At 50.7% G+C, this 27,851-nt stretch overlaps 1 protein-coding gene across 1 annotated transcript; it reads right to left on the bottom strand.

Moving 5' to 3' along the window:
* Positions 1-8,850: 8,850 nt before the first annotated feature.
* On the bottom strand, positions 8,851-11,307 carry ID2 (inhibitor of DNA binding 2). Its single transcript, XM_043604607.1, has 3 exons — positions 10,840-11,307; positions 10,427-10,490; positions 8,851-9,607 (listed from the first exon to the last, which is right to left on the bottom strand). Exons 1-2 carry the CDS (start codon positions 11,185-11,187, stop codon positions 10,434-10,436), a joined length of 405 nt encoding a protein of 134 aa, XP_043460542.1. The 5' UTR covers positions 11,188-11,307; the 3' UTR covers positions 8,851-9,607; positions 10,427-10,433.
* Positions 11,308-27,851: the final 16,544 nt, after the last annotated feature.

Raw genomic sequence — 27,851 nt, forward strand, 5'->3', positions numbered from 1 at the left:
AGGCTTTGTATTACTTCAGATTGGGTTATTAGAAAGAAATGTTTTCCTACAAATGTTTCACGAGTGATGCTGTGTCCCTCTGACTGCACGCCAGGAAGCATCTCCTGGTCCCTCGTCTGGATTTTTAGTGACTGACCCAGGGGTTCAAGCAATCATTTCCTTATAAACAGCCAGATCATTTCATTATCGAATCCCCCGTCAATCTTTCACCTAATGATTCCACTCAACATTGATGACCGTTGCCTGAATCAGCAACTATGTGACACGTCACAGTCCTTGCGTTCCCTGGGACTTGGGGGCTGCAAAATGGTTTGTTAATTTTGTCTTTTACAGTTTTCTGACATACAACTCGTACTGGGAAGGCAGGGTGAACGCTTTTTCATTTCCCTTTAATTACCAGTTTTTAAAATGAGTTGGTGCCCTAGAATCTTCCTTTGGGACCCAAAGAGTTTTATTCTATTTTTGTCATCTCTTTATTTTTGTCTATCTTTATCATTTTTACTTCCTGTCCTGGACTGGGCATCAGTCCTTTCTCCAAGGAATGTTGCTTACTTCTCGTGGTTAATGGTATCGGAGAACACAAACTGATTTTAAGGGGGTGCTTATTACTGCCAAGTTATCATTGCTTCTAGGCATTTTCAGTGGCATGCTAGAAAAATATTTTTTAAGAGAAGTGAGTTCCAACTGATATTGTCAGTTCAAATATAAGAGTTCTGGGCTTTTACTTTAACTTTTATTTGTATCTAATCTCTCTGACACTGAAAGAGATTAAGTATAATTACTTCTTTGCTTATCTTATATATTTACCAGTTTAAAGATAACAATATCATTACTAACAATATGACAACTGAGTGAACTTTATGGTTTCTTTGCAGCTCTTTTTATTTTTTTTTATTTTTTTATTTTTTTTTTTTATTTATTTTTGGGACAGAGAGAGACAGAGCATGAACAGGGGAGGGGCAGAGAGAGAGGGAGACACAGAATCGGAAACAGGCTCCAGGCTCTGAGCCATCAGCCCAGAGCCTGACGCGGGGCTCGAACTCACGGACCGCGAGATCGTGACCTGGCTGAAGTCGGACGCTTAACCGACTGCGCCACCCAGGCGCCCCTTTGCAGCTCTTTTTAAAAAAATGTTTATTTACTTGAGAGAGAGAGAGAGTTCGAGCAGAGGAGAGGGGCAGAGGGAGAGAGGGAGTGCCAAGCAGGGTCCACTCCCAGTGTGGAGTCCCACATGGGGCTCGATCCCATGGCCCTGGGATCATGATCTGAGCCGAAATCAAGAGTTGGACTCTCAACCGACTGAGCCACCCAGGAGCCCCCTCTTTGCAGCTCTTTCTGTCCTTAGAACATCTCTACTGGGCATGTCGAGTAAAACTTCTGTGTCCTAAAGTCAGCTGGGATAATAATTCTTTTCTTGATATGGGTATACAACCAACCTGAGATATGACTAGGTATACCTGTTCTACTTTTAAAATTGTGTATATTGTTTTTTTCTTTGATTAAAAACATTTCCGGGGCGCCTGGGTGGCGCAGTCGGTTAAGCGTCCGACTTCAGCCAGGTCACGATCTCGCGGTCCGGGAGTTCGAGCCCCGCGTCAGGCTCTGGGCTGATGGCTCAGAGCCTGGAGCCTGTTTCCGATTCTGTGTCTCCCTCTCTCTCTGCCCCTCCCCCGTTCATGCTCTGTCTCTCTCTGTCCCAAAAATAAATAAAAAACGTTGAAAAAAAAATTTCCATTACAATCAAAACTATATGACAAGATACATTTAGAAACATCACATTTCTCCCTCCTCCTCCATCAATAGCCATTTCAATTGGTTTTTGGTTTATCTTCTATTTCTCTACAAATGTAAACAAACACGAATCTCTACGTGTATAGTATGCCTTTCTTCTGACACAACATCCTGTTCCCCACATGGCTCTGTGTGATGCTCTCTCCACTGGGCGTTATACCCTGGAAAGCACACAGCTCTCCCCGTCACGACGCTGCTCATGAATGTGCGGTAGAATTTCCAGCCAGCCCCCTACTGGTGGGCGTTTGTTTCCAATCATTTACTATTAAAAAAAAAAAATGCCAGGGGCCCCTGGGTGGCTCAGTCGGTTAAGCGGCAGACTTCGGCTCAGGTCATGACCTCACGGTCTGTGGGTTCGAGCCCCAAGTCGGGCTCTGTGCTGACGGCTCCAAGCCTGGAGCCTGCCTCGGATTCTGTGTCTCCTCCCCCCCCCCCGCCCCTCCCCTGCTCACACTCTCTCTCTCAAAAACAAATAAGCATTAAAAAAAATTAAAAAACTAATAATGCCACGTGTTAACTTGAGGCATAAACTAGTTCCTATTTTGCAAGTGTAACTTTGGGATAGATCCCTCGGGTGGGACAGCTGGGTGAAACTGTACATGCAGAATCTTGTGGGCTGGTGTCCAGTTACCCTGCACATTTTATCGTGAACGATGGACAAGACCGTTCCCCTCACCCTCGGTCTTAACAGAGTGCATGGTCATTTTTGCACTTTCGTCCATCTGCTGGGTGAGAACTGGTATCTCATGTGGTTTCTTTCCACTTGCTGTTATCTCCCTACGAATGGAACGGACCATCTATTTGTATGTGTGAAGGCCACTGTATTACCTGTGAACTCTTTCCCTTGTGTTGAAGGACTTCTTCTTCTTCAGATTTAGGACATATGTGTGTGTGGCCCATTGGCTTGACTAAAGGCTTGTGTGATGCTTAGGCATGTCTAATGTTCAAGTTCGAGTTGCCTCTTGGCTGTGATGCACACCCTTCCATTGCCATGACCTTCGGTAGAGACTGCCTTATGTGTTGGACTTTTCCATTCCATCCTTGACTTCATCTCTTTGAGATCTCTATCTCTCAGTGCTGTGTTCTGGGTTATTTCCTCAGCTCCATCTCTGAGTTCATGAATTCTCTCTCCAGTAGCTTACACATTTTTGTGTGCGTGGTAAAAATACACATAACGTAAAAGTTGCCATCGTAATTGTTTTTCAGCGTGTCGTTCAGAGGTATTAAGTACATTCGCACTGTTGTGTAACCGTCACGGCCATCTGTCTCCAGAACCCTCTCATCCTGCAAAGCTCCCCCTTCCTTCTCCCCTCCCCCAGCCCCTGGCGGTCACCCCTCTACTTTCTGTCTCTGTGATTTTGACACTCTAAGTACCGCATATAAATGGAATCACATGGCATTTGTCTTTCTGTGACTGGCTTATTTCTCTGAGCAGAATATCCTCAAGGTTCATCTGAGAGCAGATGTTGGAATTTCCTTTCTTCTTGAGGCTAGTGGTTCACTGTATGTAGACACCACATGCGGCTTATCCACTCAGTCTGCTGACGGACACGTGGGTTGCTTCCGTGTTTTAACTACCGTGAATAATGCAGCCATGAAAACGGACACAAAAAGTCTCCTCGAGACCCTGCCTCAATTCTTTTGGGTACATACCCAGAAGTGGAGCCGCTGGAACATATGGGAAATCTATTTTTCAATTTCCTTGAGGCGACGCCATGCTTACTGTTTTCCACAGCGGCTGTATTATTTTACATTCTCACGCACGGTGTACAAGGGTTCCAACTTCTCCACGTCCTCCCAGCACTTGCTATTTCCTGCTTTTTTTTTTCTCTTTGTGATAGTAGCCATCCTAATGGGTATGAGATGTCATTATGGTTTTGATTTGCATTTCCCTGATGATTAGGGATGTGGGGCATCTTCTCGTGTTTTACTGCCCATACCTAGATCTTCTCTGGAGATAGGCTTTTCAACTCTTTTGCCTAGTTTTGAATTGTTTCTCTTTGTGTTGTTGAGTTTTAGGAGTCCTCCGTACATGGTGGCTATTAATCGCTTTTCCAACGTATGATTTGCAGAGATTTTCTCCCATTCTGTAGGTTGCCTTTTCACTCTCTTGATGGTGTCCAGTGAGGCACGGTTGTAAATTTTCACAAAGTCCAATTTGCCCACTTTTATTTTTGTTGTTGTTTTGTTTATATTTTGTTGCCTGTGCCATGTCCTATCCAAAAAATCATTGCCAAGTCCAGAGTTGTGAGGCTTATGCCGTATGTTTTCTTCTAAGACTTTTATAGTTTTAGCCATTACGTGGAGGTCTTGGATGCATTTTGAGTTAGCTTTTGTCTATGGTGTTAGAGAAGGGTCCAACTTTGCTCTTTTGCATGTGGATGTCCGGTGTGTTGAAAAGACCACCCCTTCTCTATGGTGGGGTCTTGGCATCCTTGTCGAAAATCCTTTGACCATGTATGTGAGGGTTTATTTCTGGGTTCTCTAGTCTGTTCCATTGGTCAATATGTTTGTCCCTCTACCAGAACCACACTGTTTTGACGGCTGTAGCTTTGTAATAAGTTTTGAAACCAGGAACTGTAAGTTCTCCAACTTTGTTCCTCTTTCTCAAGAAACCTTTTGCTGTTCAGGGTCCCTTAAGATTCCATCTAAATTGTAGGATGGATTTTTCTATTTCTGTAAAAGATATCACTGAGGTCTTCATGGGGATTGCCCTGAATCTGTAGTTTGGGTGGTATTGAAATGTTAACAATATTCAAGCCTCCATTTCATTGAGCGTGGGATGCCTTTTCGCTTCTATACGTCTTCTTTAATTTCTTTTTGCCGTGTTTTATAGTTTTCATTGTGCAAGTCTTCCGCATCCTTGGCTAAATTAATTCCTAGGTATTTTATTCATTTTGATGCTATTGTAAATGGAATTGTTTTCTTAATTTCCTTTTCAGATTGTTCGTTGTTAGCATGTAGAAAAACTCCAGTAGTTTTTAATCTGGGTTTTAACCTTCCACTGAGTTTTCAATTTCGGTTAACTGTACCTTGCGATTTTCTTATGTTTTTAATTCGTTCTTCTATTTCTTTTCTCGAATCATTTTAGCTATCCTCACCTTTGAGCCTCTATAGTTCTTTGGTTTCTACTCTTTCTCTTCATTGTATCTACTGAATCTTTCTTTCACCGAAAATTGGTTTTCAGTAGCATCTAAAGTTTTTAATTGTAAACTTACTTTCAGCAAGCCATTAAACAGGAGGATTTTGTGTGGTTAGTCTTGAGGGCTTCTCTCTCTGGAGAACTTTTGCCCTTGCTCCTGCCAAACACCCCAGGGGCATCACCAGCCAGGAACCATTTTTATGTTAATTTATCAGCATTAGAATTTTGCAGACTGTCTGGGTCCCGTGGATTTAAATCTCCACTCCCTTCGAGGGCAGACCTGTGGCTCTAAATTTTCAAGGGAGATGTTTCTTTCCCCTCCTGACCTCAGGCTGACAGGCTTCCCCAAGATCGTCCCCAGGATGAGTAATTTAGTCTACACACTGACATGGCAGGCCTTCAAGAGTGGTTTCCCTGCCAATGTCCTGCTTCCCGTGGGAGTGAAACCTCGCCTCCGATTCCTGTTGGGTCAGTGCCCCCGGTGCCGGGCTTGGTACCCCCACTCAGGAACTGCCACCGGACGCGGCCTGATTTTTAATAGCAGATGATTGGAGACAAGCCAAATGCGCCAGCGTTCAGCTCTCTGTCCACACGTCTCTGCAGATTTCCCCCGGTTCTTGCCGTCGGGGGGGGGGGGGGCAGTGAGGGGCGGTTCTCCTCCAAGTGACTACTCCCATGGTCAGCACTAAACCAAATACCTGTTGGGCTTCTGGACAAATCTTGCCTCTGTCTCAGATCACCTTTATGAGGAAATAGACGTTTGAGGCCTTAGCAGAACCATCACCCGGGAAAGACAGTCAGAGCCTGGAGACTCCCTTCCAGTAGCAGAGGGCATTAGGAATCAGAAGGGCGTGTGGTGAATCAGGCTGACACGGATTTGGATTGCCCTGGAGCTGTGCACCCACAACGTGGAAATCCCATAAATAATTATCCTTGAACAACAACAAAAAAGCTCCAGGAAACAGGTGTTTAGTGACTACAGGTTACTATTCCCTAGTAACGTCTACATCGTTGTCCTCAGAAGTCTTCCCCATTTGAGTAAAACACTGGACGGAGTCTGTCCACTGACTGCCGCATGCCCTTGGTCACTCCCTTGGTGTCTCTGAGGACAGCTTCTGTAGAATGGAGAGACCACATGTTTGCCTAACTTCGAAGATGTATCCGTGGCTTTGAGAACTAAAATGTAAACTGACCCACACATTTATCGTTTGAGGTTAGTGTGACCTTGATTCCAAAACCAGATAAGGACAGCACAAGAAAAGAAACCACAGGCTCCATTGTATTCTAGAACATTCCAAGTACAATACTGGCTAACAGAATCCGACAGTGTGTGTAAGAAGTAATCATACGTCATGTTCAAGTAGAATTTATTACAGAATAAATGCAAGGCCGATTCACATCAGAAAAATCAGTGTTAAGACTCTAAAGAAAAATAGTATCAATAAATAGAAGACATATATTTTACCAAATGCATTCCCGAATTGTGAGTCAAAATCCCCCCAAAACAAAACAAAAAACAGCTAACAATTAAAGGGTTCTTCCTAAAATTGATCAAGACGACATAACACCACAAAATCCTAGAGCCGGGTCATGCATCCTGGAGAAAGTCTGACTTGTTTTCATTAAGATCAGGAATAAAACAAGAACGCTCCCTCTCCCCTCCTAGTCCTTTCACGCAATATCGGAGGTCGTGGTTGAGGTTATTCAGAAGAAATAAAAACACATTTAAAGATTTAAGGAAAAGAAGCAAAAACACGCTGGCTTTCATTCGACTTCACAACTCACTTTTCTCCACAATCCAGTTGTAGTCTCTCTGCTCCCGGGAGGTCAAGTCTGATACTTTTATTAACATCCAAGACAGCACCTAGTGGCAGTGGATACTAATCTGCAAAAGGGGATCCTAAGTTAGGAAGTAGGTAAGAAGACGAAATAAGAAGAAAACACAGTGGAAACGACTGTACACATGCTAGAGAGGCTCTCTTTCCTGATAATCCGTTTTCAAAAGGCAGTTTCTCCGTGCCGTTCCCCCCCCCCCCCCCCCCCCCCCCGCCAAGCTCCAGCTATCGCCCCTCGGCCTCCCAGCGCCCCGAAAACCCCGCTCGCGAGCCGCCTTCCTGGCGCCGGCCAGCAGGTGGCGCCCGACCTCCACCGGCCGGACCCGGACGAGTGGCCGGAGCTCCGCCGCCGAAAGCCTCCTCCGAAAGGTGCCGCTTTTCCTGGACGGTGCTGCCACTCTGGGTCGTCGTCCAAACGTTGCAAACGGTCCCCGGCTTCCAGGGACCGCGCAGGTGCTCGAGAGCCCCACCCCGGCCGCACGGCTTCCTCTGGAAAGCCGGCGAGCCCTTGCACAGGACCTGCCGTCCGGGTCTGATCCTCTCGCCGGTCCGAGCGGACCACGAGAGGCTGGGGGCGACCGGGAGCCGGCGTCCGCGCCCCCACCCTGTCGTCCCCGGAGGACAGGATGGGGTGGGAGCGGGAGCGGGGGGTGGGGGGCAGCGACCCGTCCTCGTGCTTCCCGCCCCCGCCCTGAGCGGAGCGGCTCGTCGCGCGGGGCGCTGGGTGGGCCGGCGACAGGTGGCCGGACATCAGGTGGCAGGTCCGAAGGGCGGCCTGCGCCGGCACGCCCCGCCCCGCCCAGGTGTGGCGGGCAGAGCCGGCGTCCCCGTCGGTACGATTATCAACAACAACGACGGCCCCGGTCAAAGCACGTGCTCACCTGCGGCGCGGACGCCGGGCGGGGCGCGGGTGGCGTCGGAGGCCGCCCCCCCCCCCCCCCCCGGGAGGAAGCGGGGTCGGGCGCGACCGCCGCAGAGGACGCGGGAGCCGGGCGAGGTTGGGCCGAGAGCCCGAGGCCGCCCCTCCGCACCTGGCCCCGCGCTCTCCGTGACGGATTCCAGGTCAGGGCCGGAAACGCCACCGCCGCCAGCGCAGACAAGGTGGCGCCACCCAAACACCTGCTGGGCTGGGCCTGAGAAAGTGGCCCCAGGTGAGACACCCATCCCCACCCGCCCGTCCTCCCCACCTTCCTTCTCCGCTCCCGTCCACCTCGGGCCGGCCTTCCAGAACCTCCCACCCCACCCTCACACACCTCAGGAAGTGTCTTCCTTCCAGTTTGGGAATTTTCGCATACGTACGAATTTTAAGTATCTGTCCGCGTCAACTACCTGTTTTAAAGCAGGAGCCAGAAGCTGCCAGGTGAGCGCTACATGGAAACAGCGCGCTGGTACTTTTTCTGTGACTTAAAAGGCCTTTCTCCCCTCCCTCCCTCTTTTCCTTCCCAGGGCAGTCCAGGGGTGCAGTCAAGGGTGAAGGGCGATTTAACGGCCACCTGTCTTGGAAAGTGGGCTCCGCCCAGGCCCTGTCTCCAGGAGCCTGGGCGAGCTCCAGGTGGAGGAGGTACAGGGGAAGCTTGGGGAGGCCGGGAGCGCCCGGGGCCATACTGCGGCTTGAGTTCCTACAGGCAAACAGTCACTGGGAGCAAGCAGTTAACACCCAGGGGTCTTTCCGCCCTTCCCCTGACTCTTTTAAGTCATGTCCCGAACTACAAGCGGTTTCATGTACTCCAAAAGTGTCTGAACACCTACTCAGCCAAGTAGTCCTTCCAGACTCATTTATTGTGAATGCTCTAACTCCTAGGAGTCACTGCCACAGCAACTCCTTGGTTTGAAACTCAGCCCCAAGGCACAGAACTACTATTTCCTTGCGGGACTAAGACCTGTTTACAGCCTCCCCAGCCCGGTCAGCTCTCTTAAAACACATTAGCGCTTTGCCCCCAAAGTGCTCGCCCCGGAGCACACATCTGATAAGAAGGAGTTTCTTCTGCATACAAGTCCCAAGGCTCAGGGGGTGGTGGCAGTGATGGTTAAATCGAGTGGAGACAGAGAGAGAGATCTTAAAAACCATTCAGAATTCAGGTATTGACTTCAGACATGTTTATTATCATCTTATACAGTCTACATAAATTTGAACTTGTATTTATTTGGGTTCAGTTATAACATAGCATAATAAAAATCAAAGCACTGGTCCTCTGAAATAAAGCAGGCAATCACCATTCAATAAACACACGATTTATTTTGTATAAAAGGGTTAAGTTTACAACTAAACTTTTATAAAAAGTTTAGCATGAATAAGTACATCATTACACTTTGTATGCAGAAATATACATCTCTGCCACTATACAAGAAAACTCTAATTAAAGAGTTCACAAGGTTTCACTCAATATATATATATATTTATATATAAATATATACACAGCATTCAGTAGGCTTGCGTCAAAAAGGTAATTTCTGACCAAAAGACTTCATTTAAGTAACTGAATACTGGATCCTTCTGGTATTCACGCTCCACCTTTGAAAAAAGGCAAAGTCTGCTTAAATTGGGAAATTCCTTGTGATTTTAAACGTTTTCGCTCCCCATGGTGGGAATAGTATATAAAGAAAACCTTCCAACTGCAGAAAGGGCATTTAAAAGTCTTTTTCATAAATAACTAATATCACAGTCCAGGTCAGAGAACACCCTGGGGAAGATGATCATTCTTAGTTCTCCTTCCATTTTTTAAAAAGGTCCATTCAACTTGTTGTTCTCCTTGTGAAATGGTTGAAAAATAAGTTCAGCGCGTTAAAAGATCCTGCGGACTTGTTGTTGTTGTGCAAAGAAAAGAAAAGTCATGACCACCTGCAAAAGATTGGGGGAGAGGCGTGTTTTAGGAGAACGGAACCTAAGGGCAGAGGCGGGCAGACTGGCGCCACGAGGAAGCCGCAGTTTGAACATTTAACCACCAAACACTCAAAGATTGGGCAAACCCTGGCGTCCAGATGCAACACACACACTCGGCCTCCACAGCGAAAATTAAACATTAAAACAGCAGAGACTCCGGGGAGAAACTTCCCAACGCAGTCTCCTAGTTGGATCTCCAACAGCAGTGCTCACGGGCGCCAGTCTGCTTCTTGTAACAATTATTTGATTGAAAACAGCCCTTTAGTTAACAGATAGGGAAGTCGGAATCCCACATCACAGGGTCTGAGGCGCAGGCAGGCAGTGCTGGGCTGGCCGAGTCTCAGGAGGGCTGAAGTTTTAGGGAAGGAGGATCTCTACGGAATTTGTGGTGATAAGATTAATTACGTGGAGGTTAGTACCTCATAGCACCAGAGCACCAGTACGAGAAAGCCAGGCGTTCCGTGTGCGGCAGAAGCCAGTGCGCATTTTCCCCAGCCGCCTTCACACTTAAGTTACTGGTATTTTGTTTTGTTTTTTGCGTTTAAAAGGAAAATGTTCTGTGATCTGGAGTAATCAGAGCTAGAAGCCCCTTCATAGCTCGTAGGCACAGGCAGTGTGCTACGTGCAATACGACTTAAGTACACATTCATTTACAAAATCCCCAATTTTGCAGATACACAAATGAAAACTCTCTCTCTCTCTCTCTCTCTCTCTCGCTCGCTCGCTCGCTCTCTCCAAGAGGCGGTGTCCGGACGGGAGGCACAAGCTAACACTCACCGTTTATTCAGCCACAGAGCGCTTTGCTGTCATTTGACATTAACTCAGACGGGAATTCAGACGCCTGCGAGAGAAAGGGGATAAACGGCGATGTTAGACAATCTTAAGGAGAAAGGGCTTTTTTTTTTTTTAAAGTAATCCATAGAACAGCAAGTTTCATTAAACACGTTTTATGCTACAATCCGAATCAAAGACAGATGCATTAACGTGTCAGAACTTATCAGCAATTTCACGCACCGCTCGATCTATACCAGATTTGCTTTTTTTTAAAAAAAAATTTTTTTTTTTTTTAGTTAATTAGCTCATCGGTAAGTCACGGACTGCGGCCGTCTCGACAATGGGTCTGCGAGTGGCAGCCCAGGCGATGACTGGGGTGCGCGGCAGCGGGCGGGGGCACCGGGAGCAGGTCTTACCTGCAAGGACAGGATGCTGATGTCCGTGTTGAGGGTGGTCAGCGGCGTCCTGGACGCCTGGCTCTGTCCAGGTCGCTGGTGGTGCAGGCTGACAATAGTGGGGTGCGAGTCCAGGGCGATCTGCAGGTCCAAGATGTAGTCGATGACGTGCTGCAGGATTTCCATCTTGCTCACCTTCTTGTTCTGGGGGATGCTGGGCACCAGCTCCTTGAGCTTGGAGTAGCAGTCGTTCATGTTGTACAGCAGGCTCATCGGGTCGTCCACCGGGGTTTTGCTCCGGGAGATGCCCAGGCTGTGGTCCGAAAGGCTGTTTTTCCTAACGGACCTCACCGGACTGAAGGCTTTCATGCTGACCGCGCGGGGAAGGAGAGACCGGGAGGGAGCGGGCTGCCCAGGAGCTCAGGCCGCCGCCGCCTGCGGAGCTTCCTGCGCTGGGCACCAGGCTCGGCTCAGAATGAAGCCGGGAGCCTGGCGGGGCGGCTTTTATCGGCACTCGCCGGGGGCACACGATCCGGGTTCCTTGCGTTCCCATTGGTGGAAGCCGGCGCGTCCATCAGGCCGCGCGGGCGCCCCCATTGGCGGGCGCGGGCGCGGGGCGAGCGCTCGGTCCTTCCGCGTTCGCAGCCAATCCCCGCGGTGTGGGCGGGGCGGGCGCGAGCCCAGCTGGGGTGGTAAATAGAGTACAGTAAGCGCCAGGCAGGAGCGGAGCAGAGGGCCGCGGAGGAGGGGAGGACGGTGGAGGCCAGGGGGAGGAGGGGGAGGAGGGGAAGGGGGGGGGACCCCAGGAGTCCAAATGTGCATCTTTATTCTAATTCCAGGGGCGAGGCAGTACCCTCGCTCTAGGGTGTCCCTTGACGGAGCCTTCCACACCCTGGAGGTTTCAGCAGCCCTAAAACCACAGCGACACCGGCAGGCTCTGCACAGCAGAGGGAAAGTCACCGTTCACTGCGACCCGCGGAATGTCATCGGATGGAAAGCACTGCTGAAGAAAGTGAAAACGCAAAGAAGTTTGCCATTGACGAGAGACGCGCGTAGAGTTCGGTCTCCAGATGAGGCTAGGCTGTGTCAAAACAAAACAAAACAAAGCAAAGCAAAACAAAAAGCACCCACGCGCGCCCTCCACGACAGGTTTAGTGTGGGATCGTGCAACTCGGAGCAACACGGGAGGCATTATTGTAACCTCAGTAAAATGGAGTACTTCTTGGAAACCGTGCTGATCGCTATGGAGCTCTGAGAGGCAGGACACTTTCGGGGTTCCTTTTCTAGAACAGGCAGGGCTATTATAATGATCCTATTAATCGGAAATCATTAGGAACATTTGCACAGCGAAGCTGTATTTACATACACTGCCCTTGAGAGGCTGCCGGTCTGTGCCTTGCAGTGTGGGTGGCAAAGTAATGTGATTAATTATGCACAAATCTGATTTCTCGTGCCACATTCCAGCACTGATAGTATTTTTTAAGTTTTGCGAAAGGGAGGTGGCTCTAGCCGTTGACCGAAGTCTTCCCACTTAAAAAAAAATTGTTATGTATGAGGTTTGAAATCCTTCCAGCCCTAGTACTGGATGCAGCTTCAGGTTTTGGGTTTTTTTTTTTTTTTCCTTTTTTCCCTCTGTAAATCTGTAGGAAGTTCTTCCTGCAGTCTAAAGTTTGCAGCTTATTTAAATACCTTCCAGTTAATTCACACATAATTCTGATTTAACTGAGGACTACAGTAAATCAGCTGTGTTTTGAAAATCCCATTTCCCTAGGAATACAAGACAGCGGAAAACCCGAGAAAAATGTAATATTTGTAAGTCCCCTGTTTACCTTTTCCCTCAATCTTCACCTTCTTCGCGTTTAAGAAAAAGGAAGGGGGCAGATCAGAAAAGAAGCAAAGCTTAGTAGTGGGGAACCTGCATTTTCCCCTTCAATTAATCATTAATTTCTCGGCTGGTGGGCCAGCCTGTCTCTTGGACGCCCGCCCGAGCCATGTGCCTGCCCCAGGGTATCTCTTCGGCCAGGCGGTTTGGTGGTGGGTGCTGAGGTGGATGTCGCTTTCAGAAAACCAAGTCACTTTACTCTGGAGCATGGAGGTGGACGCTTTCCCGAACCCGCCGAGAAATCTGCTGAGGGCCTGGCCCCGGGGAGCTGCCTACGACTGTGCTCCGGACAGCGTTCGCTTAACCACCTCGCCTCCGATATTAAGTCTGGAAATGATTTCATGCCGAGCCCCCCCACGGTGCGGGCCTTTTGATGTACTTTGTGTGCCTGTGTTTCTGTCACATACGTGCCACAGTGGAACAGATTTTGTTTTGACACTATTTTGGTTCATGATGTTATACTTTGACTATTTTACAATAATAGCCAATGTAAACAAACATCTTTGGGATTCTCAAATTATTACTTGTGATTCTTGGACATTGCGGCTCTGTGATACTGACGCATTCCTAGCTTTTTCCAAGGACACCGTATGTTAACATCCGTGCCAGCCTCATTATCCCAACAGCCAGGCTCTGGGCTGGTTCGTAATGAGCGTTGTACGCTATTCCTTTACACACTCGCCGAGTTGATGAAGGCAGTGTCTTCTCCCAGGATCATCTCTGTACCCTGATGTAGTAAAACTGCTAAATATGGGGAAAGTTTTGTGGTTTCTTTCTTCAGCTGCCATGGCAGCGTCCAGTCGGCCCGATCGCGTTGAATTCGACCGGCACGCCACCCGGTTCCCCGTCCATTTAAAGATCATTTTAAGGGGATTACGAGGCTGAAGAAGTTGATGATTAAAAAAAAAAAAAAAAAGGCCCAAGTTCCTCGTACGTCGGTCTCAGCAAGCCCAATGCGAAATTCCCTTTAAAATGCTGTTTCAGGGGCGCCTGGGTGGCGCAGTCGGTTAAGCGTCCGACTTCAGCCAGGTCACGATCTCGCGGTCCGTGAGTTCGAGCCCCGCGTCGGGCTCTGGGCTGATGGCTCAGAGCCTGGAGCCTGCTTCCAATTCTGTGTCCCCCTCTCTCTCTGCCCCTCCCCCGCTCATGCTCTGTCTCTCTCTGTCCCAAAAATAAATAAACGTTGAAAAAAAAAAAAAAAAAAAAAAAAAAAAAAAAAAAAAAAGTAAAATGCTGTTTCCGTGGAGAAAGGGGTGTGGGAGCACTTTCGGGGTGGGTTACAAGGCACTGAAAAAAATCTGTCAATTGGTGTCTCCGTGGGTCTGCATGGGAGGCCTCTGAAGTTCAAATGGTCCCAGCTGCAGAAAGGGCCCTGGACTTGCTCGATCCGTGGGTGGTGGGAAGGTGCGAAGGGCTTCCGGTGGGGGTGGAGACGCCGTCCCCTCGGCTCACTGGCTGGGACGCCCCCCACTTAAAGCCACACGCCTACCCTGGAGGCTCCCCTAGCCGGGCTCCAGGGCTCACTCACTCAGTCTCCATCCCGGCCCGGCCGGCGGCTCCCGGCGGCGTGTCCAGCCCCTCGCCGTAATCGGAAGCAGCTCCGGGCCGGGCGCGCCGGGCCTCCGGGCCGCCTGTGCAATCCCCGCGTGATGCAACGGGGGGCGGGAGGAGCCTGCGGGGGGCGGAGGGGGGGGCAAGGCCCTCCCTGCACATCTGGCGCAATTGGGAGCGCTCGCCTTTCTTCCCCCTGGTTTTGTTCTCACAGCTGTGTCCATTCCGCCCGTGACCCCCCGAGTGATCCCTGACAGGTGATGAATTGGCGGCGGCGGCGGCGGCGGCGGCGGCGCGCGGGCCAGGCCGCGGCGGGGCCGGAGCCGGAGCCCCGGAGCAGACTCTCTGGCGCCAGGCGCGTGACGCCGCCCATTCACGCCGCCCTGCAGCCTTGTCCTCGCGGCGCCGCTCAGGCGGCTGCCATGGCAACCGCGCCGTCACTCAGCGCGCGCGCCCAGCTGATCAATGCCTGCGAGGCCCGGCCGTCCCAGGCTCGCCCCGGCCCGGCCGCCCGGCCCGCGCGCACCTGCAGCCGCCGCACGTCTTAAGTTTCGAGCGATTTTGGGGGAAGGCGAGGGGACCGAGGAGAACAGGAAGGGGCGGGGGTGGGAGTCGGGGGAGAAGAAGAAGGAAAAAAAAAAAAAAAAAGCCGGGAGAGGGAGAAGAAAGAAATCTTCCTTTTGCCCAAAGAGGCATAGCGTGGCTTAGAGGTTGCCAAAGCGAGAGGTTTTGCTTTATTTCATTTGTTTTTGCAACCGAGGCGTTCGGGGTGGGGCTGGCGCGAGGGAGGAGCGGAGGGGGAGAAGGTGACGGTCTCAGCGGACGGCGAGATTTATTTATTCCTTTGGATCTTCGCGGGGATGACTTTGATGCTGGACTCCTAAAAATACCTTGGAATGACCCCCTCCCCGCCCCCGCTGTCTCCCCCCCCCCCCCCGCCGCCCCTGCTTTCCTACTCGGAACCCTTGGCGGCTGCGCTAGGAGCCGTCAGATTTTTCCAGAACAGCACCCCCCAACCCTCCGCCCCGGGGTCCGCGGCTCCGAGCCGCGCGCGCCAGCAGACCCGCGTCTGCGCCCTCATTACCACTACAAAGCGGGGCCGACTGAGCCTCTTTCCAAAGCTGCGTTCTCAACCGGGAGCATCTAGAGGCCAGAAACTTCCAAGCCAGCCCGCGGACGCAGACGCCTGCTCGGTCCCGGCTTTATCTCTAGGGAAAGTTCCATGTTAAGAGCCAGATGCCAACATTCCGGGACAGTTTACGGCATCCGGATCCCTCAAGGGGGCTCATCTGCAGTTCAGTGTTAGCAGCAATTATTTATCGTCTGTCCTGGAGAGGAGCTCCTGGGCAAGGATGTCCTCTGCTGGCCCTGAAACGGGCTGGGGTGGGGGCACGACTGTTCCCAACGTGTTATCTGGTTTAGCAGAGTTTGTTGTGGTTTTCGAGGAAACAGCATTTGGATTACATAAGGATTCAAGTTTTTGCTTTACTTGTTTATTTAATACCTTGGCAAGAGGGAGCCCTTACCCTGAAACCAGATAACCGAATTTGGGTTTAAGACAGCCTTACAGGAGGGGGGCCACGGGAGGGGAGGAAAAGGAGTCAAGCCACAAAAAGCAAACAAGAGGATGTTTATTTTTCTCTCTTTGGGTATTTTTGAAGACTCGCCTAGCCTCTTCTCCTTCTTGTCGCTCACAGCTAATGAATTGCATTAACCAAGCGCTTCGGCTCCCACGATGGCTTTAACAGTCATCCCCGCCCGCCGCGATTCCGGCCCTAATAATTCCTTCTAGGATCCGGCGCGCGGTCCTGTTTGCCCAGAGAGCCCAAGAGCACCAGGAAAAACGCCGTGCTAAATCCAATTGCTTTCCACCGTCTGATCTCCTTGTAGGGAGATCACCTTTCAGCTCCGTTAAAAAAAAAGAAAAAAAAAAAAAGAGAGTTTGGGAAATTTGGCGGAGGGACCTATTTAACCACCAGCACAGCAAATATTTAGTTACAGATGCTGTGAAGTACCCCGATGTGTGGCTGCGTTTGGCGTTCACAAAGGACTCTCCTGTGGCTTTTCGTTCCGGTCACCAAATTAAAAAAGAAAATTAACTTGAGCAAGAGATAAGGTCTTAGAAAACTATCCCCGGGCTGCCCGCGAGCTGGCGGGCGCGGGGCCGGCGTCGCCGAGTCTGCGCCACCCCGAGGCGCGCGTCGCGGGGCCCGGCCCCCGCGGGGAGGCCGGGTCACCGCGGGGATCCCCGGCCGCCGCGCCTCCTCCGCGCGCCCGAGCGCAGCGGCGTCCGTGGGAACCCGCAGCGGCCCTCTCCAGCCAGCGACAAGGGCGGGCTTGTCCGGAATCAAGCAACATCTTAATATTATAATACGGCACCAAAAGCAACACCCGAGCCCCGGCTTGCGGGTCCCTAACAAGAAACACATTGTGCGCTCCCTACCCCCACCCCACCCCCTTGTTGGCCGAAGCCACGTTTGCGCGCCAAGTCCATGACTTCAGTGGGGAGGAACCCGTCCACCCCGCACCACGTGCGCGTCCCCCTCCCGCCGCCTCCCCGCTGCGCCCGGAGGTCCCGGCCCGCCGCCGCCGCCGCCAGGGGCCGGGGCGGGGGCCAGGCGCAGGCCCTTCGCGACCCGGGAGGCCAGTGCTGTCCATCGCCTGAGGCCCTGGTGGCATCCAGAAGGCGCCAGCTCGGGTGATTCTGGTGACTGCCCTCTCGGGTTGCTGGTGGAGAGACTTGTGTTTATAAAATAGCTCGCCCTTCTCTTCCCTACCTACCCAAGTCCTTGTGGCTTTCACTCCCACATTCTGCTTCCGACACCCCACCCCGCAGGTCCATTTACAGACCTCCTCCTTTTTGGTTGGACTGACCTCCAGCAAAGGGTTTGCAAGCCCCCCAACACTGCCACTGGCTGCGGGGAGGCCACAGGACTTAGGGCTACATCCTCTGGGAGGTGAGTGCTGGGGACCAGAGGGCGGGCGGGGACCTGCAGACTCCGGAGGAACAACCCCTGGGCCCTCCTCATCAGCTCTTGGGGGTCCACCCATCTTCCCAGCACCGCTGACCCAGGCGCCAGGGGCCTCAGCCGTTTCAGGGCCGGAGTTGGCTGTTCTCCGGACCCTGGAAGGAGGGTGAATTAAGTCCTACATTTTATGTAACCATGCCTGCCTTTCTCCGAGGCTGAAGAACACAGAGACATTCCATTTCAGAGAAAAAAGGACCACACAATGGCCCTCTTTGAGGGGAGGTTAAACATTCACATTGGGGAAAAATAGCTAATCCTTTACTAGCCCAGCTCACCTATTTTGCTCTTTATCTCCAGCCTGTGAGTGAGGAAAGGCAGATGTCCGTTTTACAGAGGAAGAAACCGAGGCACAGATGAACGAATGACCGATGTGGGCCCACACTCCCAGGACATCACCCTGTGACAAGGCAGAGGTGTGTGACCTTGACCCCAGGTGGGATATTGATTACTTTTTTTACCTTGAATTTTGTCGCAGTCCTGGAAGATCAGGTGCCCACAGCTAGGAATTTGTAAAAAACACTTTGTTCTCAGGCCTTTCTGAGAAATTTACTCTGAGAGACCGAGCTCGACCCTTTATTAACAACTGATGAGGACTTTTCCTTTTTTTTTTCTTTTTTTTTAAATATGAAATTTATTGTCAAATTCAACACCCAGTGCTCATGCCAACAGGTGCCCTCCTCAATACCCATCACCCACTTTCCCCTCCCTCCCACCCCCCATCAACCCTCAGTTCTCAGTTTTTAAGAGTCTCTTATGTTTTGCCTCCCTCCCTCTCTAACCTTTTTTTTTTTCCTTCCCCTCCCCCTTGGTCTTCTGTTAAGTTTCTCAGGATCCACATAAGACTGAAAACATATGGTATCTATCTTTCTCTGTAGGACTTATTTCACTTAGCATAACATTCTCCAGTTCCGTCCACGGTGCTACAAAAGGCCAGATTTCATTCTTTCTCATTGCCACGTAGTGTTCCATTGTCCTGAGGACTTTTCAAACCTTACTGTATGTAGTGCATTCTGAGAAGCTTCTGGTAAACAACAGCCTCTCAAGTCAACCCCATGGTTCGTGAAGTTTGCCTACTAGGCAAGAGTGAGCCGTCTTGGACATCTTGAGGACCACCACATTTGTTTTCAGAAAACTCCAGAGGACAAGAAAGTCTGTTACATTTACCCACATTTTTACCTGTTTACTTTGTTCTTTCTTCCTTCTTGATGTTCCAATATTCTTTCTCTCATCAGTTCTTTTCTGTTTCAAGAGTGTCCTGTAGACATTTTTTTCAGGGTAAGTCTGTTGGTGACAAGTGCTCTTAGATGTCCTGCATCTGAGAGGTCTTGCTTGCCCTTTGGTTCCTGGAGGATATTTTGGTTGTATCTGAACTTCTGGGTGGATAGTTCTTGTTTTTCAGCATTTGCCAAGTGCTACTTCTTTCTGGCTGTTAGGGTTTCTGATGAGAAATCCGCTGTTGTTCAACTTGCTTTTTCTTCTGCAAATAAGGTGGTATTTGTCTCTGTTTCCTTTGTCCTTAGTTTCCAGAAGTGTGCTTATGATGTATCTTGGCTTGGATTTCTTTGTGGTTTTCCAGTTTGGGGTTCTCTCAGTTTCTTGAATCTGTAAGTTTAAATCTTCTGCCAAATTTGGAAACATTTTGGCCATTATTTCTTCAGATATTTTTTTCAGCCCCAGTTTCCTGAGATCCTGATGACATAAATGTTAGGTCTTCTGTTATAGTCCCTCCGGGGTCTGTAAGACTGTACCGTTTTTGTTTTTGTTTTTGTTTTGTCTATTTTCTATCTGTTGTTCTGATCGGGTGGTTTCTACTGTTTTATTTTCAAATGTATTGATTCTTTCTTCTGTTCTGTCTGTTGCTCATTCAATGAGTTTTTGCTTTGGCTGTTGTATTTTTCAGCTCTAGAGTGTCCATTTGGTTCTTCTTTATATCTTCTATTTCTTTCTTTTTTTTTTTTCCAGTTTATTTAGTTTGAGAGAGAGAAGGAGAATGTGCATGTGTGTGAGCAGGGGAAGGGCAGAGAAAGAGGGAGAGAGAGAATCCCAAGCAGGCTGTGTTCAACGTGGAGCCCATTGTGGGGCCCGATCCCATGACAGCAAGATCACCATTTGAGTCACAACAAGAATCAATCAACCTACTGAGCCACCCAGGCGCCCCTACGTCTTGTATTTCTTTGCTGAGATTTTCTTTTTCTCCCTCCCCCCCCCCCTACTTTTTGGGATCATGTTCATAATTGCTCATTGAAAGACTTTTTGGATGACTCAGAAAGGCCTTGAGATGACCCTACCCCAACCATTAACTAACTGCGCCCATGCTGGAAACCCCGAGTGAGACTGTTCACTGGAGCCCAAGCAGATTATGAGAGAAGAAGTTGTCACCTGAAGCCACTAAATTTTGGAGTGGTTTAATACATTGATAACTAAATCGCTACCAAAAGAGAAATTGGGCCAGTCAGGGTGGGGGCGGGGGCGGGGATCAGAGTTTCTAAATATAATTTTGCATATGCATTATAATTGTAATTGCGTATAACTGGGCATTCCCCCCCCCCGCCCTGAAAGTTTTTAACAACAAATTATTTATAGTGCATAAAATAAAATAGGCCCACACCCAACAAAAGTATCTTAATTTTATTTTATTAAAAAAATTTTTTTAATATATTTATTTATTTTTGAGAGACAGAGACAAAGTGAGAGTGGGGGAGGGGCAAAGAGAGAGGGAGACACAGGACCGGAAACAGGGTCCAGGCTCTGAGCTGTCGGCATAGAGCCCAACGCGGGGCTTGAACCCACAGACCGTGAGATCATGACCTGAGCCGAGGTCGGACGCCCAACCGACTGAGCCACCCGGGCGCCCCAAAAGTATCTTAATTTTAAAAGAAATGCATGGTGTCTTTGTTTTTTTAATGTTTGTTTATTTTTGAGAGAGAAAGAGAGAGAGAGAGACGGAGCACGAACAGGGGAGGGGCAGAGAGAGACACACACAGAATCCGAGCTGTCAGCACATAGCCTGACATGGGGCTCGAACCTACAAACTCCCAAGATCATGACCTGTGCCAAAGTCGGACGCCCAACCGACTGAGCCACCCGGGTGCCCTGAAATGCAGTGTCCAGTATACACTCAGGAATGTAGTGTGAGTCTTTTTTTTTAACCGATCAGAATCCCTCCCAACTCCCCCCTCAGGTATAGACTTTATAATCACATGTGCTAACTATGTATTTTGGTCCCAGACTGAGTACGACCTGACTCTAGGGCCCCGGAGAGCGGGGGAGAGCTGAGTGGACGGGGAGGGTGGCTGGAAGTGAACCACAGCATCCCTACTGAGGGCGTAAGAATCTGGCGGCTCCAGACATTCCAGAAACCGTGTTATAGAAGAGTCTCAGAAGTATCACTCCTCATCACCAAGATTTCAAGATTTTGACATTTTTTTCTTCACACCACATGAAGACGCTGAGTGTGGAGGGACCATGCTTCCAAGTTAGGACCAGCCTCTCTGTCCCACTGCCTTGTTGATTTAACCTCCAGGGACCCCTGGGACACTGTTTACCCTTCCGAAGACACCACTGGCACCAAGATTCCGAAGCCTGTACCAAGAAGGGGGCTGGGAGCCCCGCAGGCGGTCGCTGTTGGCGGCTGCCCAAAGGCTTCCGTCCTCCCCTGTGACGCTATCCCAGTGTGGCCATTTTTGATCCTGAGAAAGGAGTCAGGAGTGGGTCGATGCAATTACAATTCATTAAGTCCTGCTTTGAAGTCAGGAGCCCATATTCCCAGGGAGGAGCCACTGTGGAGATTCAGAAGAGTGAAATGCTCGCTCACAGTACAATGTTTAGATTCTTCCAGTGGCTGCTGTGTGTGTGTGTGTGTGTGTGTGTGTGTGTGTGTGTGTGTTAGGGGAGCACCCACAGGGAGGCTGAGGGGGAGCTGAGGGCTCTGAGGGCTCCTATCACTCACCCCTCCCTGAGCCTGAGCCCTTGGCCCTGAGGGGTGGCTAATTTCTTTATGCTCCCCGAGTGTCTGTACAGCTGCCTGTAGTGTGCCCTCAGGTGAGCTCCTGGGAGGCCGGGGCTCCTCCATCAGTGTGCTGGGGTTTAAATCCGACAGCAGATTGGACAGGAGCATTTCAGCTCTGAACTGTACCCCTCCAAATGTGCTCTGGGAGCCCCAGCATGGGCATACTGAGAAATGCAGTCTGGGGGCGCCTGGGCGGCTCAGTCAGTTATATGCTGGATTTCAGCTCAGGTCATGACCTCACGGTTTGTGGGTTCGAGCCCCGCGTGGGGCTCTGTGCTGACAGCTCAGAGCCTGGAGCCTGCTTCGGATTCTGTGTCTCCCCGGCTCTCTCTACCCATGCGCACACACTCTCTCTTTCTCTCTCAAAAATAAATAAACATTAAAAAAAAAAAACCCAAAAAACCAACATGCAGAGTCTCAGGCTGCAGCCCAGACCTATGAATTAGAACCCGCGTTTTCACAGGAGTCTGGGTGGTCCCTGCCCAGCAAAGCCTGAGACTCAGGGAGCCGACGTGGCAGCCAAGGCCGTGGAAAGGGCCAGCCAGCACAAATGCTCATGCGGCCACCTCTAAAACGGCGTCTTTTCTGAGCAGCACCTTGCACCTGGATCACACAGCCGACTTGGCAACGTTGCCCTCTGGCTCTCACACTGACCGCTAGGGCACGTGGCCTCATTCCCATTTTGCAGACAGAGTGACCGAATGCAGACGGGAGCCCATAGCCGCGTGGCCCAGGGCTCACCTGGGAGTCAGGGTTGAAGCTCAGGGTGCTTTTCCCATCGCCGTCGCCCCAGGGCGGCCCAGGGAGGGCCTGCGGAGGAAGAGCAGGTGAGGGGCCTCGAACGGGGAGCAAGCCTGGGTGTCGGGGGTGGAGCCGCCGCTGCTAACAGGGCTGTTGGTGCCAGTTCACCCCTGAGGATGCCGGGGTGGGGTGTGGGGGGCCTGGCTGACAGCGCAGGGCCTGGGAATTGCTGGGTTGGAACTCCCACCGAGGGCCTCGACCGCACGTCCTGGTCTGCGTCCTGGGGCGCTCTTCTCTGTGGGCTAAGTGCTTGTATGGCCCGATCTTGCTGAACCCGCGTAGGACCCTCAGAGGTGGGGCCCCCTGGCTTTCCCTGCTTATACACCAGGACACTGCCACGTGACCTGTGCGTCCACACAGCCAGGAGATGGGGGTCTACTATCTCGACCCACACCCGTCTAACTTAAGTGTCTAATCTTTGTGCTGAGTTCCTTCCCGAGGCTTTCTGAAAAGGTGTCAAGTCCATGTAATTATCTCTGGGAGAAATGCTTGCTTTAAAAAAGAAAACATTTACCATGGATGTTTTATGATAGTTTGAAACATGACATTTTGAAATAAAATCGTCTTTTTTTAAAAAAAAATTTTTAATGTTTATTTATTTTTGAGAGAGAGAGTGTGTGAGCAGGGGAAGGGCAGAGAGCGAGGGAGACACAGAATCCGAAGCAGGCTCCAGGCACCGAGCTGTCAGCACAGAGCCCAACGCGGGGCTTGAACCCACGAACCGCGAGATCATGACCTGAGCTGAAGCCAGACGCTCAACCGACTGAGCCACCCAGGCGCCCCTGAAATAAAATATTCCTAACTACCACCCTCACAGTGTCTTCAGGCTCTCTTATGGGATTCTCTGCTCTGGTGTTTGCCCTTGGGGGGGGGGTGGGGGAAGAAGGTCATCCTGTCTGTGGGGACTGAAGGAACGATACTGAAGGCAGAAAGTCCCTGAGCTCGCCCCGTGCAGCAGTGTTCTGAGCAGGAAGCCCCGCCTCTGTGGCCACCGCATGCGGTGGGAAAACGCCTGGCCCTCCTGATCCATTTCCCCGCTTGAAAATGTGACTGAACGCCACCTCCCTCCAAATGATATTTTGGACATTCAACGCATGCCCCACTCAATACCTGAAAGAACGTAAGTGCTCGGTGAACAAGGTTGCGAGGGAAAGTACGGGGCGTCCATTTAAATTGAAATTTCACATAAATGATGGTACTTTTTTAGTATACATCCTTGTATTTCATGAATGATCACTATGACAGCAGCAACCACACCTCATGACAGAGCTAAGAAATTTGTTAAAAGAAAAATAGGGATTTGCATTTATTTTTTATGAAGTTTTGACCCGTCAAGCTAACTGACGGAGAAAAAACATTTTTAACTACGCTTGCAAAATGTGGTGTGTGACCATTAGAGGGCTTATTTATTTATTATCATTTTTTAATGTTTACTTATTTATTTAGAGAGAGAGAGGGAGAACGAGAGGGGGGGAGGCAGAGAGAGGGAAGGAGAGAGAATCGCAAGCAGGATCCTTGCTGTTAATGTGGAGTCCGACGTGGGCTCTCATGAACCATGAGATCGTGACCTGAGCCAAAATCCAGAGTCAGACGCTTAACCCAGTGAGTCACCCAGGTGACCAGGTGCCCTAGAGATCTTATTTAGCAGTCCCAACCTCAGGAGTCCCTCATAGACTCGCATGGGTCCACAGGCACCCCACCTCTCTGCACATGCTAGCTCGTGGTGTCAATTATAAAGTGATTTCCAGGGACGCCTGGGTGGCTCAGTCGGTTAAGCGTCTGACTTTGGCTCAGGTCGTGATCTCAGGGTTCATGGGTTCAAACCCTGTGTTGGGCTCTGTACTGACAGCTCGTAGCCTGGACCCTGCTTCAGATTCTGTGTCTGTGTTTGTCTCTCTCTCCCCACCCCAAACCCCCCCACTCATGCTCTGTTTTTCTCTCTCTCTCAAAAATAAATAAATGTTTACAAAAATTAAAAAAGTAATTCATTTCCAGGGAAATGCACCCCCCGAGGCACCTCTCCCACGTGAAGAGACTTGCTCCTCCAGAAATGCCCCAGGGAACATCCACTGATACAGGGCTGACTGGAGCACAGCACCACACCGTTGGAGACCGTATGGAAGAAACCGTGGAAATGTGTCAGTGATTGAGTGAGTTCAGGCAATGCCAGCGGCTACAACAAACGAGCCCCGAGATGTGGAATCGCTTCCACACGCAGGAAGTTCGTTTCTCACTCCCAGGCCAGGGTGGGTGTTAGCGGCCGGCAGGCCACTCTGCTCCAAGTGAGGACTCGGGGACACAGGCTCTTTCCATGCGCGCGGGTCCACCACGTTGGCCCTGTGCTTCCAGGGTGTCTGGGTTCCTGCCCGAGGATGGGAGGGGGCATGGAGAAGCCCGTGCAGAACCCCTTGGGTGGTTTTTCTGGTTCAGGCCCGGAGCTGGCTCACAACACGTGCACTCACATTCTGTTGGTTAGAGAGGGTTTCTCACGCTTTCCAGCTGCTGAGGGTCTGTCCTGAGCGGGACATTCCCTGGCCTCTGCTCCCTCCTCCAGTTGTGACAACCATTGCTCAGAGGCCTCGGGGGGGGGGGGGGGGGGGACAAAATCACCCTGGCTGAGAACCTGGGGGTTGGAACTCAGTTGCACGGCCACGCTGGCCACGCCTAACTCCGGGGAGGCTGGGAGACCTGGTCTGGTTGTGTGACCAGGAAGAAAATAAACTGGTTTGGAGCCTACCAGCCTGCCTCTTTCGCAATGACCTTTAGAGAGCTGGTGCCTTTCCTGCGGTGGGCACTCAGGCTGCCGCAGAGCTGTTCCCTTCGGCGGGGGGGGGGGGGGGGGGGGGGGGGGGGGGGGGGGGGCGCACAGGGGGGTGGCAGATGCAGGAACTGGAGAGACCAGCATTTTGGACTTGGGTCAGATGAAGAGAATCCAAGCGCCACCACTGTGTTGGGCATCACTGGGTATTTATGAAGAGGTGGATGTTTGAGAGAAGGTGCAGCAAAGGAGGAAATGTCCACTTCGGAACATCCCCTTAGGATTCACAAACACTTTTACGCACCTGACTGTGTTCCCAGGCTGCCCCAGAGTGGGAACGGATATGGCCAGCAGCCATGTCTCAGGGAGGGGCTTTGATGGCTTTGTCTTACCGGAGGTCCCTTGAGTTCTGCAGAAGGCAGAGCAGACTGGGGGGAGAAAGGGAAACGTGCAAGTCAGGTATTTGGGTGTCTTGTCGGGGAGAAGAACCGTCATTTGGAAGCCCTGTAGAGAGAATTGTTCCGTCGGCGGCATATTGTGTGTGTATTTAATTTATACTTGAAAGAAAGCAAGAGGAAACATGTAGGAAGGTGTTTTCATAATTCCTTTATTAACGTTTACATGAGTTAATGAACACGCAAACAGATCTGATGAAAACATGTCAGTAATAAAACAACCAGGTTGGTTTTAAAGAAGGATGTGAGCCATCAGATCTGACCTCAGGCTGGAAAAGAGGACAGGTTTTCCAGGCTCAGAAACCGCAGCCAGTGTGAATGGTAGCACAGAGGAAACAGAGCTCAAAGGCATCCGTCTGTCCATCTGCCCGTACAATACATGTTTTCCGAACACCTACTATGCTCCAGATGCTCCTTTAGGAACTTAGGAATCATCAGGGAACAAAACCAAGGTGTTGGCCTAGTTCTCACTACATCCTAACGTAAGCGGCCCCAGCTTTAAGGACTCCATTTTAATGTGAGTAAGAAGCTGAGACTCAGAGAGGATAAATACCGACTCTGAGGTCACAGAGCCACTAAGTGTTGGGATCAGGGAGCAAAGCTGGGGGGTGATAGATATGCTTTCTCTGCTTCTTTTGGTCAAATAGTGAGAAAAATTATCCTCAAGTACAGGAGAGTAACAGAGCCCCCAGGCAACATTTCCAAGTCTGCTCAGGAATTGAGTGTCGTGCAGGCAGTGATGGGACCTTGCCATTTTGTTCTTGAAAGCACTGCCAGCCAACACTTGACTAGAATGATCTAGAAGCTTCTGGAAAACATGGTATTTGTAGACTCTCCCATCCCTAGCTCTTCTGTAAGAATCTGGGAGTGGGATGAGGAATAAAGCCAGGCCTTTAAGTTTTTTCACAAGATTCCTGGCAACCCCAGGGTCTTACCTTAAGAAACACTCCCCAGACCCCTGCTTCTTAGCAGAGGTGGAGATGTGACTCCAGGACCTGCATCTTAGGTATGATCCCCCAGGCGACTGTTCGAACCATTTGGTGATTAGAAGCGGCCATTTGATCATGGAGGGAAGGTTCTGATGTCTGGGGACACAGAGGGCACGATAGGAAATAATCTCCCACGGTCACCCATGTCCCGGTGAAAAACGCGATTATTTCTAATCAAAACGAAGTGGTTCTTTCACTTTTGAATGTAAACCACACAGCCCTAGAGAGATCAAACGGCAAATTTTTAAAAGTCCAAATCGAAGTGATCTTTGTGTTTGGATGGTGACGACGTTCTGCTTTTCGTTTTTCTTTCCTCTCATTTCTACCCACCAGTGTCTTCAGTGCTTCTCACTGCTACTCTCTGCGGACAGAGTGCCTAGTAGAGACAGTATCTGCTGCTCTGTAAGAGCTGTTTGTGGGATCTTGGCCTGGCTCTCACGGCCCTGCTGACCGTGCCTCCACGGCTCCGGGAAGGCGGGCCGTGGCACTGACGGATTTCTGGTGGAGGGAGCGCTCTGCGTGACTCCATGGACCTGACTTCTTAGGGGAGCCGGGCTAGTTCACCGCACGGCCAATACAGGGTAAGCAGCCACCCTGTTCAGCAAAATCACAGTAAAGCAAACACACCAGGGGGAAAAAAAAAAACCAAGGCCCAGGTCTTCCCACACACACACACACACGGACCGGAGCAGTAGCTCAAGGATTCAGAGGGTGCAGCACAGAAGCCCCGTTTCCCTGAGGCCCAAGCAGGGAGCTGCGGCTCAGAGGCCACCCGGAGAGCCGAGAAGCAGTGACGGGGCCACTGTGTCACCGTGTCCCCGGAGAGGGGCTGACATGAGAGGAAAGGTACAGGTTATTCCAGATTTTTAAGCTGTAGCGAACCTTTCGCTTCTTTCCTTTCTCTTTTCAAGCGGCCTGGAAAGTAGGGCTAAAAAGGACATCGCGGCCCCTGACATGGGGCCGTCTCTACAAATGGGATTTTAATGCTGCGGACCCTGTGACCAGGGCCCTGCTGGCATTCCTTCTTGGGAAGCCGGTGGGAGCTCTCTGCCTGTTTCCCCTCGGCGTTTCTGGGGTCATCCGTGTTAAGCCTTCGGTTAAAGAACAGCCCCTTTGAAGCAGCTGGTTTGGGCCGGCCTCCTCGTCCCGGGATGGTTTCTCGGTATTTGGGCTCACGTGACACAGAACTACGCTGGATTCCTCGCCTTTTAAAGTTTGCTGGTTTTTTTTTTTTTTTTTTTTTTTTTTTTTTTCAGCTGAAGTGGCTTGTTGTGCTTCAGAAAGATTTTGCTTTTTAGGTCATAAAGTGGAGCCTGAAGACTGGGGAAGGGTTTTCTGGTTTTTTTGTTTTAATGTCTTGCCTGCATGCTGGATGTTTGCAGGGTGTGGGAGTAAGGAAGGAGAGCAACAGGTCTGCCCGTGGGGTGGGGGGTTTGGGGGGGCGCCTGACCTGAGCTCAGGGGTGGCATGGGAGATTCGGGGTCGGGCCCGGGGCTACACTGAGGCAGGCGGGGAAGGTGGCCTTCACGCCCTCGTTCTCTCTCCTGCCAACCTGTTTT

This window comes from Prionailurus bengalensis, chromosome A3 (assembly GCF_016509475.1).
Source record: "Prionailurus bengalensis isolate Pbe53 chromosome A3, Fcat_Pben_1.1_paternal_pri, whole genome shotgun sequence".
Classification (NCBI taxonomy): Eukaryota; Metazoa; Chordata; class Mammalia; order Carnivora; family Felidae; genus Prionailurus; species Prionailurus bengalensis.

Excerpts from the sequence above, each read along its gene's own strand:
- ID2 (XM_043604607.1), bottom strand. The coding sequence starts at position 11,187 with ATGAAAGCCTTCAGTCCGGTGAGGTCCGTTAGGAAAAACAGCCTTTCG. Across the intron at positions 10,491-10,839 it reads TCAGCATCCTGTCCTTGCAG|GCGTCTGAATTCCCGTCTGA; the intron begins GTAAGACCTGCT and ends TTTCTCTCGCAG.